Raw genomic sequence first — 15,471 nt, 5'->3', positions numbered from 1 at the left:
TAGGTGGGTAGGCGGGTAGGCAGGTAGGCAGGTAGGCAGGTAGGTAGGTAAAGTTTTAGGGCGACCTTGGGCCTTAAAGGGCCTGTATGCGCACATAACGAGCCGAGTTGTCTGCACCTATGATTACTTTTGGCTTTTCTCCCACTTTGAGCAGCAAGGTACCAGTGAACAAAGTATTTATCTTACCAAACACCTCAATGTTATTTCTGAACTGTGTGAAGCATGGGTATCGGACCGTACACTTCAACCCACTTGTGTGAATCAAACGGCGTAATTCCGTCTTTAATATTCAGGCCACCTCAACATTTTTTAACGTTTTGTCAAAATGTAGTTATTGGAACGTGAGGCAAATCTTTTCGTAGCCATCTCTAGATTTTGCGGAAGACACACGAAAAATCAAATTTAGAGTTATCTCTCTTCCATCGATTTGCATTCGCAAAACACATCGCTAATTTCCATGCATTCAATGTTATTCGAGATAAAGCAGTACTACCACGAAATACCGAATGAGTTGTCATTGTCAGCGGGGTACATTACAATGTATCTCGCATGTAAGCGGGGTACATTGAAAATAATAGAAGAGCGCTTAGCCAATCAGAAAACGGCATTTATGTGTGAGGTAAGGTAATGTGTGAAGCCACACTCACTCACTTCAGCACTGTAACGCGGTCGTGAATGGAATAGCTGCGTTACTTCGCGCTTCCCACAACATATTTGAACACTGTTCAAAGTAGCGGCATTACACATCCACTCCACCGTTGGGCAGATGAATATTAACTTACCTCTATAATCCTCAAACCTGACAATGCAATAGCCATCATCATGTGTGGAGACTGTAACCGGAGTTCCATCAGTGTTACCAGACTTTTTATTTTCAAAGTAAAGCTGTAGAGTCTCTTCCGTCGACTCTTTCTTCAGTCCCCTTACAACCACACTGTCACTTATTGGTACTTTTTCAACATGGAGGCAACGTCCTTCCAGCAGTTTGTTCCTGCACTGCAGTTGTAATTTTTCAAAGTCTGAAGAATGAGAGAAACGTAAATAGGCACATGTGGTCCAAAAAGCAAATAATATCGACAATACGTTTTGTGCGTCAAATTAAGAAATGTCCGCTGTCATTGGTTCGTAAAACAAGATTCAAGTGATCGGTGCCCTGTCCCGCTCAGCTCCGTTCACGGATTGATGAGGTTAGACTGTGTACCTTTATACTGCCGTGAATCAAGTTCCGATTCACCTTTCGTACATAAAGGTCTTAAGTTCAGTCTTAAAACTCGTATATTGTTCATGGTCCCTACCTCTTGAATATGTTACAGTAATGTTGTGAAATCCTTTTGTGTAACAACAATCAATGTAATTCAGTGACTTCATGAAATTTCACTTAATGACGTATTCTACAAAGTGAATCACAATTTCAACATCACTTATTGTCACTAACAGTTAAAACTATTGTGGCAGCGACAGTGCACTCCAGCTTTGGCTTTAACCTGTTTCTTTGACACTTGCTGTGTCCAGAGCAGCTTCACCTCACAAAACCCCTCCATAACATATAGAAGAAATTAAATTTCATGAAAAGACTGAAGTATTTTGATTGTTGTTACAGAAAATGACGGGAAATGGGGGTCAGGCTCGCTGACTTGGTTAGCACATGCCATCGGATCCTACTGCTTGACAAGTACTAGATGAGCCAGCGTGGTGAACGCGTTTGTGACAAACAGGCGGAGCAAGTATTCTAGACGAATACACGCGGATGCTACAGGTAGATTGGCGATTAAGCACGTGCAATAGATGCAGACCGTGGCGTGAAATCAATACAGCTACTGTTTAACACGTGTCTCAGCGATTTAGCTCAGCAAAACACCATCACGATACGATTCGCACGCGGAAATTGAACTGTTCAATATTTAGACGACAACCTGTTTCCCTTTTGTTTCAAATGAAATGTTCTAAAGGGCGTTCCCAAATATGCAAATTGGGGTCATTTGTCAGGTCGTGGCTCATCTAATACTTATCAAGCAGTAATTGTGTAGATCAATGCTCATGCTGCTGATCACTGGATTGTCTGACCCAGACTCGATTAGTTACAGACCACTGCCTTATCTGGAACAGTACGACTCTAATGAACAAAACAGGCTGCTTCGCTACAAGATTTCGTGTTATCACAGACCTGGGATGCTGTCGTCTTCAAATGTCACCAATGCATTCCCGGGGACTAATCCATACAGTACTTCAGTAACGTTTACACGTGCACGTGCTTCGAGAAACGACATTACGTTGTCCTTGGAGGTTGTGTTGCCTATGTTAGTCACAAAGAACCTGTTCTTGTAGCAAGGCGTTGGACGATGTAACTTTACTGTCAGGTCTGTTTTATCCACCACGTGTTTCCTTCCAAGGACATTTTGGGCCACTGAAGTTAATAATAATAATTGTTTCACAAGAAGGTAATGTGTGTCCGTCTGACTCAAAAGGAGGACCGATGAATTGCAGTCTAACTTGAAAACTAATAAATGTGAAATGACGTGCAGAGAAAGTGACAGTCAGGAAAGTGTTTTTTTCTGTACCCAGCCCTGGTAACAAACTGTGAACTGTATCAATAATTTAATGTTACTTTGATAAATGAATGTTTATTATTAGGACATGAATTCTGCAAAAAGCACGTAGGACTACGAACTTTTCGAGAATAGCTAGCCTGGTTATTACCGGTGCCTAGCCTAAAGGTGTGAGAGGATAAGTTGGGGTTGGCACTGGCAAAGCAATATTCCAGCAATATAACGGCGGGGAAACCACAAATGGGCTTCACACAATGTGCTTGTGTGGGGAATCGAACTCGGATCTTCGGCGTGACATGCGGACGCCTTAACCACTAAGCCACCCCACCGTCCCAGCATTCCAGAGATGCTGCTATATCAATAACGTTGAAAACACACAAGAAGATCACACTTTTTCACCCTAACATCGTAAATGATTTCTCAAGACATCTATTATCTTGCAAATACTCTAGGAATACATTTTACCCTCTGGTGACTCAAACGTGATGAAGATGACATCATCCTTCTTCTCACAGTTTGCTACAGGTCCGCCTCCACTTCGTGTAGTGTTTTCAAAGTAATACTCAAGAGTGTCCCCAGTTGTACTGGGTTTGAATCTCCGAACTTCAATAGTGCAGTTTTCGTCTGTGTCGCCATCTTCCCCAGATTCACTATCGTTATCAGCAGCACCACCAGAGGGTTCTGTATAAGCCAGAACCTCAACACTGTGCTTGTTAATCAGATGGGACTTCTTCTTGAGGACACGGCCTGCAGCTAAAGGAAATCAAAGTAACATATGTCATGATGTTTAAAGAAACCCTTTTCGAATTTCACTGTACGCATAACAGTATCAACCGCAAAAACGTAGCAATATTCAAGCAGTATTTGCATCCATTTCACGTGTAGAATGATTGTATAGGGTATAGAACTAGAACGCAAGAGTTGACACAGAAGTACGGGAAAAGCGCCATGATTAACAGCTGAAGAGAGAGAACGATCAGGCGGGGTCGACGTGCAATGCTGAAGCCAACGTATCACGCCGGTACGGACAGACTGGGGTCACTGGAGACAGAACAAGAGGTGGAGGTCCTGGCATCACAACGCCAGCTAAAGATTCGTACCTCCGTCAATAAGGAAGGGGGTGGTGTGTGGTGTGTGGTGTGTGGTGTGTGGTGTGTGGTGTGTGGTGTGTGTGTGCGTGTGTGTGAGTGAGTGAGTGTGAGTGAGTGAGTGAGTGTGTGTGTGCGCGCGCGCGCGCGTGTGTGTAACGTTTCTTTTGGCGAATAGTGTATATAGAAATCCAATTAATTTTGGAATTCGAACATTAGAAAGATACAACGCAAACCTACCTTGTTAAATCACCTTATTAAAATCATCATTTGACCTGGGTACAAAGATTTAGGTTTCTAAAATTCCAATCCAGACTCCGAGGATGAAGACATTTATGGACAGACAACTTAGGACAACTTCTTCTTGTCATCGATTCCCACTTGTGCAAGCTGATGGTCATGCTGTTGATCACTGGATTGTTTGGTCCAGACTCGAATATTTACGGACCGCCGCCACATAGATGGAATATTGCTGAATGCGGCGTAAAACTAAACTTGCTCATTCACTCACTCTGACTCTGAGTGCATTATGCACCTGTTTCTTATTGCGTAATGTTGCCAGAAAATGGAATAAGTTCATCAACAACTTTAAATGTTTTATACAGATGTAGTTACAATTGTATTTTCAATAACTTGTAATACCAAAATGCTGTCTTTGAAAAAAAGAAAAAAATCCAAAGTTAGTTTGATTTTGCTAAAAGCGGTGTAAAACTAAAACTCACTCACTCGCAGTACACTCATGAACCTCCAAAACGTATGTGTACGTGACTGCAATAGAACAGTTTGGGATGAGGGAGCCGATAACAATGTTTAATACTTTGCCGGGAGTCTATATACAATACTTGTTATAAGTGAGCCATTAGTACTGAAATTTCAACAGACTTGCATATTAATTAACTCTTGCAAGAATAATGTTCATAAATTTAGTTTCGGTCTTATTACCTCCAGTACTTATCTACCAGCAGGAAAATCATCTCAGCTACATACACATACTTTTAATTCAATTTTCAGATGACTATTAAGAAATTTACACCTATTTAAACAAACATATATCAGACGTACCAATCAGGTTTAACAGTGCTGTCTATGGGATACATTCAAAGTTGTACATGTATCTGGTGCTTATTAAGGTGTCGTGAAGATGAAAGACAATTATGTACATGCACCTGAAAATGATTTACATGATGTCTGCAAAATATCAAAATATAATGACTTCTACTAAATTTAAAACAATTATTTTTGCAACAGTCATTTAATATGTAAGTCTATGTAAATTTCACTAATGATGACTCACGCATGTCCAACTAGGGAATGTCTCACAGTTACTTACTTTCAGGATCGTTAAAGAAAACCAGAGCTTTTTTCTTCCTCTTCTTCATAACCACCTTTATCACCTCTCCTTCTCCCCCGCCGCTTTTACGTTTGTTTTCAAAATACAGATTCACGCTATCCTCAGTCATGGAGGGCTTTATACCCCTCACTTCCAGGATGGTGGGGCCAGCATTTGGTGCGGCTGTGAAGGAAAGATTAGCATATGCTTGCACAATGTTTAAGAACGTGTTTCGAATTCCAACATATCAGGTTGATCACAGAAGCAAAGAAGTAGAATGGCAACATATGGACCACCAATGACATGAGTGTAGGTGTCATAAGATGGATCGTTTCTGTCAAATGTCCAGGCAGGGAAATCAATTATAGATCTAGACGACAAAGTAAAAAATGTGAATACACAATGTCATTCAAAAGGTGTTCCAATGTAACATATATTTGAGCTTACAGTTCCTCCGTGAAGAACACATACAAGCACTTGGGTTGGGTTGCGTCCCATCAATTCACATTGCGATTTCAATCCACTTTCTTTTTGTCTGGCACCAAACTGATATCACACAAAGTCAGACATCTAGCCCACTCAGCCACCACGGCTTCCACAAATACCAGCGTCGGGCAACCTGTAGCCTAGACCACGGACTATGTGTACACTTCTGATAAATATTGTAAATATAGGGCGTGTAATACCAAGTATAACATATGTAAGTTACATTTGACCGTTTTCTAAATGTCGTTCTGTATTCATAGCTATCGGCTTTGAGAGCCATGACATTTCACATGTCATGATAAATATTGTCGAAAATGCTGTTCATTTAAGTCTGTGGCATCAACATCCTTAACTTTAGTATGTAGTACAGCACAGTCACATCATTTTGAATTCTCGAAACACCTCAATACGATATACTGTACCTTTAGGTTTCTGTTCTTGTTTCTGTTGGTCCCCGGTTGTTTCAGGAACTAGATGTTCAGAGTGTTGTTCTTGGGGATTTGGTAAAGGATATCTTTGGGTGATTGAGGGGGCACCCTGTGGATGCATCGGGGGTCCTTCTGGATAGCTTGGGGTTGGATAGTTGGCTTGTGGATAGTGTTGAGCTGGTGGATAAGGCCCTTGTCCATATGGTAGGAATGGAGGGTGTTGAAATGGTTGAGCTTGTGTTTGATTGTTGTATGGCTGGCTTTGCATTTGAAATTGGAATGTTGGACCTTGCATTGGGTTTGCGTATGGCAGTTGTGTTGGAAATGGACATGGCGGTCCTTGTGTTGGATGTTGTCGTTGCAGTGGATATGGTCCGCGTGAAGGTGATGAATATTCTGGGTTTGGATGTTGAAATCTCCCAGGATCTGGTTGTGGGATTCTCCCAGAATACTGTGGGTGTACAGGTGGTTGCATGAGTTGTGGGTGTGGCGGGAGATTCCTAGGAGCATGGTAGTAGGGAGGCCAAGCGCCGGGGTACGGTTGAGTCCTAGGCTGACCTGACAGGAAGTTCTGTGGCGGACATACACCGGGCATTCCTGGAGCAGGTCCTGGAGGAATGTTCTGCGTGATTGTTGCACTTTGCTGTCTTGGTGATCCGCCAGGACTTCCTATGTGGACCATGTTCTGTGGACCATTAAAGTTTCTTTGCGGTGCATGATATCTGGGTTCCTGGATATTCTGTTGTGGGGTTTGCATCAGGGAAGATATCTGAGATGGTGGTTGCGATTTCGGTATTTGTCCATGGTATCCAGGTGTTTGAGCAGGCGTGTGTTTTAGAACATCGGAATTGGGACTTGAACGTGGGTTGTGGAATGAGTCTTCTGTTCTTGTATTAACTGACAACTCAGCGGCACTTAAGGTCTGTTGGGGCTTTTCAGGGACAACAGGGTCGCACACAATGCCGGGTTTTGGTAGGGGCATCTGCTCTTCAGTTTGTGTGTCTTTCGGGGGTGGGTGTCTATCTGCGTCACTAGGTGGACGTTCCACTTTGACACCAGTTGTCTGGGGCAGCTTGACATAAACAAGACAATATTATTATAATGCGAACTCATTAACTGTACTTAAAGGCACATTGAATACACGTGCATGTTCTATTCAAACAAAACATGTGAATAATGATATAGCAGGTATAATCAAATCATTAAAACTAAAACGGTTCATTTGCATGACTAAAAGTAATTAAAATTAACCAAATAAGCATATTATATGCTTGAACAACATCAGGTACGGGTGGTTGTGGGTTGGAAAGTGGGAATCTTCCTCTCAGAAGAAACTATACACCACAAAATATTACATGAAGACTCACAACAGTAAAACGTGAAGGAGTGGGTTTAGTTTTACGCCGCACTCCGCAATATTCCAGCTATATGGCGACGGTCTGAAATACACGAGCCCGGACCATACAATCTAGTGATCAACAGCATGAGCATCGACCTGCATCGGTGAGAACCGATGACATATGTCTCAGCGAGCCTGACCACCCGATCTCAATACTCGCCTCTTACGACAAGCACAGTCACCTTTCGTGGCAAGCATATATTGCTGAAGACCTACACTACCCCTTATATTCACGGGTCATAAAAATAAAAAGAAAGTGATAAAAACATGCTTCCTAAGACCAACTTTCTTTACTATTACCGTGTTGTAACGTGGAGGATCTTCCAGCCACGGGGCGGGTATGAGGTCCTTTGGGCACCACGCGGCCGATATTGTCGCCACGCCCATCTCATATCTGCATTCTGAGACCTGGTGCTCAACCAATATCTTGCGTGCATCTATCAGATTGAAAAAAAAGAACACATTTGTTCCCAACAGTTATTCAATGGTGATCAAGAAACACATTTATAGAGATGACAGAAAATCAGTTAACATTTTGAACATTTCCAAAAGTGTTAGGTAAAACCAAATTTTGTATAAACATTGCATACACAGAGCAAGGCGTGACCAGCCGACTGGTAGAATCATGCCTACTCTACCACCCGTCTAGGCAAATTGAAGGTCGAATTGGTGTGTTGGATTAATGAGCACTATTGCCGGTTCCTTCATCCCTAGCCACAAGACTCCCTCCACTGCCGACAAAGGGACGCAATCCGCGGAGATCTGTTCCCCTCTAACAATCAGCAATGGGATTCTGTGGACCTGTTTGACCACGGGTCAAACGTGCCATTAGCGTTACCCAGCACCCACCACGAGGAGGTTGCTCAATGGTGCTTATCATTCATACACTTTTTACTTAATGAGACACCATAATGAGATAGAAGCCTGATTTGATTCTGATTTCTTCTGATTCATATGCAGATGCGACCAAACTCGAAGCTTGAAGCTGTAGCAGACAAATCTGACGTGCTGGTCGCGTGGTCATTTTGAGATTCACTTATCTCATGTCATCGCTTTCTGGCGATGTCGTATTTTTGTGGCCGTATTTGACAAGTCGACATTGAGAGATAGGGAGATTTGACGGCATGCACAAATGTCGCATTCTCGCGATGTCGTGTTTTTGACCAAAAAAAGAAGAAGAAAGAGCTGTGTATAAAATATACACGAGAATGCGAGATCCATTCGTGATCCACTCATGATATTCCGGAACTAGTTGAGTAGCGACTCGTGGACCTCTGAAAGGATTTCATATTGGCGTATGAACAATAGAACTTCTTTCGTGTGAACATCAGAACTTCTTCAAACAAGAACGGTAACGCTTTTCCAGTTTGGTTCTAATGGTATAGTCAGGGGGCATAGAGATATTTCGGTTCAGATTCTTCCAAGAGTACTTTATAGTCCGTTCTACTCACTCCATGAATGGCCGGTGATATTCATAACATCATGCTACACCAACTCTGTGAACCTTTTGCAGAATTTTGCCCTGAGAATAAAAGTTTGTTTAGTACTTTTTTCATTATTGAATATGCAAATAAAATAGTATCATTTTCAGCTACATTAAATCACAAAGCTGATGTTAAAAAAACCCCAAAAAACCCCAAAACCAAAAAGCAAATCCAAATGGATACGCTTATATGATGGGTTTAGAACAAATCAGAAAATGTGAGATATGAGGACAATGTTAGATTAAAGTTGATTTTATTATAATATTATTGTTTTGATTAGCGATTTATAATTATTTCCCTCTAAAATGTTGGGAAGCGCGCATACAATCTCCAAAAGAGGCCCGTAAGATGGTCAGAAACAACCTTATTTGGGCCCATGAGAGTCGTTTGCTAAAGAAACGCACGTGCGTGCATTTGAATATCTCACCGTCAATCGCATGATACTTATTAGCTACGTTCTTTGTACTTTCCATATGATGCTATATATTTTGCGTGTTCTTTTAAACAATGACATTATGCCATAACCGATTTTAAGTACTTGGAATTGTGTTTATCACAGCATTTCAACTATTTCCCTGCGTTCTGACTGGTTTGTCGTACATTCGCACTAAACAAGCAACGATACGGGAAGCGTCCTCTCGGAGGTTACGGAAAAAGTGGTGATTGATGTGCGAGATCGCGAGGACGAGTTATCGTACTTTGGTACTTTCAGTTTGTTTCCAAAGGTCGATATCGCGAAAATGTCCCTTACAGTATTCCATACCAGCTGGATTATTACCGGTTCTTGATCATTCGTAACTGCTCGTGTCATTCGGGTAAGTAGGTCACGGAAAGAGACGAGTAGTTACGAATGGTTTCTGATATGACGAAGCGACTTATCTCCGCTGAGCTCTCCTTCTCACATGAACTCACACAACGCTGTTCGAAAATACCATCGGCAGTTCTTGCCTGATAGTAATAATGTATTCTAGCAGTGTAGACATTTCTTTATTTTCGGATGATTTGATCCAATATGTGATTTTGTACCTCGATATTTAATATATCTCGTAAAAATGGGATGTCTGTTAACCTATGATATTAAAAACACACTTTTGATTTACTTGAATCTGTTACTAGATTAACTCCACTTTGTCATGACTAGAAAACTATGAAAACCTTGTTAGGCAGTTAATGAGTTTACAACATGTATGTATTGGTTCCTATTTAGCATTTCTTATGTCTGGAGTAATTACTCAACAATATATTATAGCCCAGTGTAGCCACATTAAAAAAACAGAGTTAAAAATGGGTGTCCTCCCAATACGACTACTCTCCAACTGGACTACTTCCCAACTCGACTACTGTTGAAATACTCATTTCAATTAGGCACCCTTTATAATAATGGACTCATTCCACTGACTTAGTTAAGTAAAGAACATAACATTTTAAAAAAAATAATTAAATAACCAGGAAACAGGACGGATTGATAATCCTCACTTGTTTGATCAGCTATTTGTTTATACAAACATTAGTTTTATCTGATTGCATCTTTAAAGTTGTGTTTGTGATGATCCTTAAAAGAACTGATCAAAGTATTCTTGTATAAACAAACAAACAAGCTTCAATGCAAAACAAAGGATTAGTAGCAAGAGGTAGTAGAGAGTTAAATGTCTCAACGTCTCAGTTTTTCAAAACTTAACTATATAAGATTGGAATGGAAATTTCATGTTATAACTATGGCGAATGTTCAGAGAGCAGAGTTTGTGATATCACAGAGAGGAGCCCGGCAGGTTATACATCAGAGCTATAGATACAAGCTGAACCGCACTGGAGATACTGCAGTCTACTGGAGATGTGCTCAGACTGGATGCAAAGGAAACATCTCTACAGTTGGCGAATTCATTCGTACTGTTACAGGAGCACACAACCACCCACCAGAAGATGAGACATCAATGAAGTTGATCAGCAACCTCCGCAAGCGCTCCCGTGAAGAAACGACTGCAATTCAACAAATCTACAACGACGAAATCAACAACATCCCTGTAGAAGCTGCCGCCACTGTCCCGCCCCTGTGCTCTGTGAAGTCTGGACTGTATCGTCACCGACGCAAGACAACGCCTGCACTTCCAAAGGACCTAGCATCGGTCAACATAGAGGGTTCCTGGGCTAACACCAAAGACGGTCGCCGATTCCTGGCAGTTAACAGTGGCAGAGAAGACAAGATTCTTGTATTTGCGACGGATGAAACACTTGAGATGGCCCAACAAGCGAACATTCTGTATATGGATGGCACTTTCTATTCTTGTCCAGGACGTTTGGCTGCTGCACTGGCACTGTTGCCTGCAGGGAATGTCCAAGATGTGTGGGTGGACTGCATGAATGACGGCCCTATTGGTCATGCCAAGTGCGAGCAGTTTAAAGACTACATCGTGAACAACTGGGTGGACTTCGGTGCTAGATTCCCCATTGCTGTCTGGAACCACAACAACACTGAAGGGCCGAGAACAAACAACCACCTAGAGGGTTGGCACCATCACCTGAACCAAACTGTGCAGCGCTGTCATCCCAACATCTTCAGTTTCATCTCCACCATCAAGTCCTTGGAATCCTCAAACAGAAGACTGCTTGCTCAGATGATGCATGGTGCCAACCCTCCACCCAGGAAGAGGAAGTATGTTCAACTGGACACTCGTCTGCAGAACCTGAAGACCCAGCTGCAGAACAACCAGAAGACACCCTTGGAGTTCGTGGACGCTGCAGGAAGATTGCTGAAATTAGACTGAACACTGTGCACATGATATACCTGTACCTAGCAACATTCAGTGATGACTATTTTGGCTATGCGACAAATTAAATGCGCTATGTGATAAATGTGTGATAAATGTGTAATGTGTTGTATGTAAAATAAACATGAGATTACACGTGTGTTTATATTTTTGTTGAAAATGAACTGATCCAAGAGTCGCATGATAGGGGTGACAGGTAGTATGTCATCGGTTCCCAATTGCGCAGATCGATGCTGACGTTGTTGGTCACTGGATTGTCTGGTCCAGACTCGATTATTTACAGACCGCCGCCATATAGCTGGAATATTGCTGGGTCCGGCGGAAAACTAAACTCACTCACTGTTTCGTGCACGTATCCCTACTTCGAGATATTTAATCATTCGTCGTTCTCATCTGAAGCCAAGCAGACTGTAGTGTGCGCATGTAGCCGTAGACCAGCCTGCGTAGAGAACTTGACCGAGTCATATATACACTCTTCAACATCCACGCACATCATGACGTTCCTGATTGATAAAACCGTTCACAATCATTCTTGGTTGCGTTTGGCAAAGCATGATCTTCTAAAACATTCCAGAAACAATGTGCGTGCAACCCTAAAACATGTTTGAGTTTACATATGTGTAAACGTCGCTAAGTCACTGAGTCACTGTGTCTATCAATAGCTACAGCGAATATAGCAACCGGGTTGCATACCACATGAATCATCAGCTACCAGGAAGCTCAGATACATGTGACAGACAATAACTTTCTTTTCATGGAAAGGAAAAGTTAATTGTAAACTGGGTCTCTTAGGAAAGATGGTCTCTCAGTTTAGTGGACATACTGGTTTCATTTTCTGTATTGTGGATTACAATTGTTCCGGATTCGTGAAAAAAATGTAATACCCAAAGTGGAATACATGTTATATTACATAATGCGTAAGTGAGTTTAGTTTTATGCCGCACTCAGTTATATTACAGCTCTACCGCGGCGGTCTGTAAATAATTGAGTCTGGACCAGAAAATCCAGTGATCAACATAATGATGCATAGTGATGCATAAATATTAATCAGTATGATTTGATAAGTCTAAGCACTTGTACAGAGCTGATATTACATCAACCTCATCAACCGCGTTACAGAAATGCGCTGAATAAGCGCAAAAACACAGAACAGGTTTAACCAGTGAGCCAGATGCACTGTGATGCATCATGCAGGGGGTAGTCTGTGATTTCATGGTTAAGGTATGCCCGAACCTCGACATTAAGTACTGAAAGACGGAGTGTGTCCTACATATGTAGTATATGTACACTGACGCAACAACGACTCTAGTATAGTACAACCCTGTCTCAGTCTACTCACCGATCGTCGATTTAAGCAACACCACAAATCCGGGCTTGCCCTTGGTCACATCAGATTCACCGACAGAGTCTACAGCTTCCGCCGACTTCTTAATACCATTCTGAGTTAAGTAACCCTTCACAAAGTCCGAGACAACAACATTATCAGGGAGGCCTGTGATTAACACAGATCGCGATGCTAGCACTTCTAGAGACGACATTTTCACCAGATGAGCGCCATTATGATTTTCAAAACGAAAGTAGATTTTCCAAGGTACTTTCGCTTTTGTTTCGTAGCATGACTCCGGATACCTACATCAAGCGAGTGGAAATGAATTTAACCATAACGAAAGTTATTTTGTGATATTGTTAAATGCACCCATAACCAACAAGACAGGCTAATTCATTTCGTTCTCAATAGTGTGCATTAATGAATGATATATGCTCCGTTAGTGGGTGAGTGAGTGTGTGAGTATGGTTTTACGCCTCTTTACGCCTATTTACTTTGTCAATGTTGGATGAGTATAATAGATGAAATCCTAAACTATGTCCCTGAATTGGTTGCTGCATCTAACTCGTTTTCGGGAGTTACCCGTGTTAACCATTCACTCGTTCCATATATATGTTATTACATGAGACGGAGTTTAGTATTCGCAATGTATCTAATGGTGTGTTTAGTTCCCATGTAAAATGTGACAAAAATGACATCATTTTTTTAAATGTAAGTCATTTATTTCCCATTTTCATGTATAACAAAGTGCGGAGTGTGTACATAACAGCGCCCGTGGAGCATGGTAAGATGGCACTCTGGTATTTTAAGTGAGGTTGTTTTAGTTACGATGTGCAAATAATAGCACTAGGCGCATACAACATGCATTATAATGTACAGCAGGTGACACATGATATTGTTATGCAATAATATGTCATCATTACTATTTTGACTGGAATATTGCACAGAAAATACTGATAGCCGTGTAGAGTACTTGCCAGTTTCAATAAGTAAAGGGATTTGGGGGATTACTTACGCCGGGGAAGATTTGTGGCATTTGATGCTTCTTTTGATGTCATCACTGTTCCCCGCCTGAGTTGGGTGTTCCCTGGTGTGACCATTGACTCATGGTATATTTACATTTAGTTGAATCTTGGACTCCCCTGCGGACGTACTGGGCTTTGGTGTCATGTCGAACATTGCATTAAAGGCTGTTCATTGTAGAAATTGCAATTCATGATGCAGCACTTGCGTCCGATAATATTCTAAATGTGTTTGTGTTTAACGCACACAACAATAGTTCGGCAACATGACGACTGCCTGGGAATAATGGATTCGAAACCAGACAGTCCATAGAACGATATTGTCAGCGAGTGTCGGCTACACGATCAATTTGGTCGCGTCGTAAGATTCTCAGATCCTCCAATCATTTACTAGTATTTCTTCTTTCAAACAGCGTGGTGGTATACTTATGTATCCATACGATACATAAGTAGACATAAAAACGACAGTGAATCAATAATTCAATAAATTTATATGCATACATGCACATAAGTAGGTCGTGTTTGTATTCTGTATATATTACTACAATCAAGCATTCGCCAATATTCCAGCTATAAGGCGGCGGTTTGTAAATAATGGAGTTTAGACCAGACAATCCAGTGATCAACAGCATGAAGATCGATCTAAGCATCTGGGATGCAGCGAGCCTAGTGACCCGATAATTCTCTGTTAGAAACCTCCAGTGCATTAAATATCTTCATTTGGAAATGCATGAGTGGCGCTTAGATTCGACAGTGTCTACTTTCAATATAGATTATCATATATTTCTTGAAGCCTCGATTAATAACACAAATAATGAAATTCGTCTGTTTTACTTGAGTATTACCCGTGTATTGCTTGAGTTAGAAGTTTTACATGGCCCAGGGGCATCAGTCCCCCAGCTAGAGGGGAAACGGTATACTGCGATATCAGTACAACCGCCGCATTTCGCCCTGGGTTCGTTCGCAGGCAAAATGTAGCGCAAAATGGGTTGCGCAGCAGAACGAAACTGACCATGTGCGAGCATATACGAAGCATATACGAAGACTGGTCAGTTTCGTTCTGCTGCGTAACCCATTTTGCGCTACACATTGCCTGCGGTTCGTTGAACGGTAATGCAATCCAAAACTTCGGTATTATCAGTTTTCGTACCCTCATTTCTAGCTTCTCATAAAGTGTTCATTGCAAATAACAAATGTTGTGGTTATTTATTTTCTATGTTATTAACCAATGTAAGGTTTGATTCCTGTCAAGTTTCTGCATTAGGATCATAACTCATATACCGAAAAGGATCGAACCGAGGGCTTTGCACCGTAATACGTACCTTATTGTGGTGACAGTACACCGTTTTACACATATGTCCAGCCTCAATGTATTGCTGTTTGTTGTTCAAAATGTTTGTACTAGTTAGAAAACTGATTTCGTAACGAACATTTTTACAACTGTTCTGCCCTATTTAAATATTACGACAGATTATTACTGGTTCAGGTGGGACGAATTATTTTATAAGACAGGGTATATGATATTTTTGTGCCAAAAAATTCAAACTTTTAGCAATTATACTACGCCTACTTTGATACAACTGAGCTTTCTCTGTT

General features: G+C 41.5%; 1 protein-coding gene across 2 annotated transcripts in view; it reads right to left on the bottom strand.

Annotated features, from left to right (window-relative positions):
- Positions 1 to 13,093, bottom strand: part of LOC137265139 (protein mono-ADP-ribosyltransferase PARP14-like) — a 36,485-nt gene extending 23,392 nt beyond the window's left edge. For both annotated transcript variants that reach the window (XM_067800453.1, XM_067800454.1), the window contains exons 1-7: positions 12,866 to 13,093; positions 7,578 to 7,714; positions 5,873 to 6,950; positions 4,965 to 5,147; positions 3,012 to 3,299; positions 2,165 to 2,404; positions 783 to 1,019 (exon numbers count right to left, since the gene is read on the bottom strand). In XM_067800453.1, coding sequence (XP_067656554.1) covers positions 783 to 1,019; positions 2,165 to 2,404; positions 3,012 to 3,299; positions 4,965 to 5,147; positions 5,873 to 6,950; positions 7,578 to 7,714; positions 12,866 to 13,064 — 2,362 coding nt within the window. In that variant the 5' untranslated portion in view covers positions 13,065 to 13,093. The remainder of the gene's footprint in view (positions 1 to 782; positions 1,020 to 2,164; positions 2,405 to 3,011; positions 3,300 to 4,964; positions 5,148 to 5,872; positions 6,951 to 7,577; positions 7,715 to 12,865) is intronic.
- Positions 13,094 to 15,471: the final 2,378 nt, after the last annotated feature.

This window comes from Haliotis asinina, chromosome 15, assembly GCF_037392515.1.
Source record: "Haliotis asinina isolate JCU_RB_2024 chromosome 15, JCU_Hal_asi_v2, whole genome shotgun sequence".
NCBI classification, from domain to species: domain Eukaryota; kingdom Metazoa; phylum Mollusca; class Gastropoda; order Lepetellida; family Haliotidae; genus Haliotis; species Haliotis asinina.
This window is presented reverse-complemented; position numbering and strand designations above follow the sequence as displayed.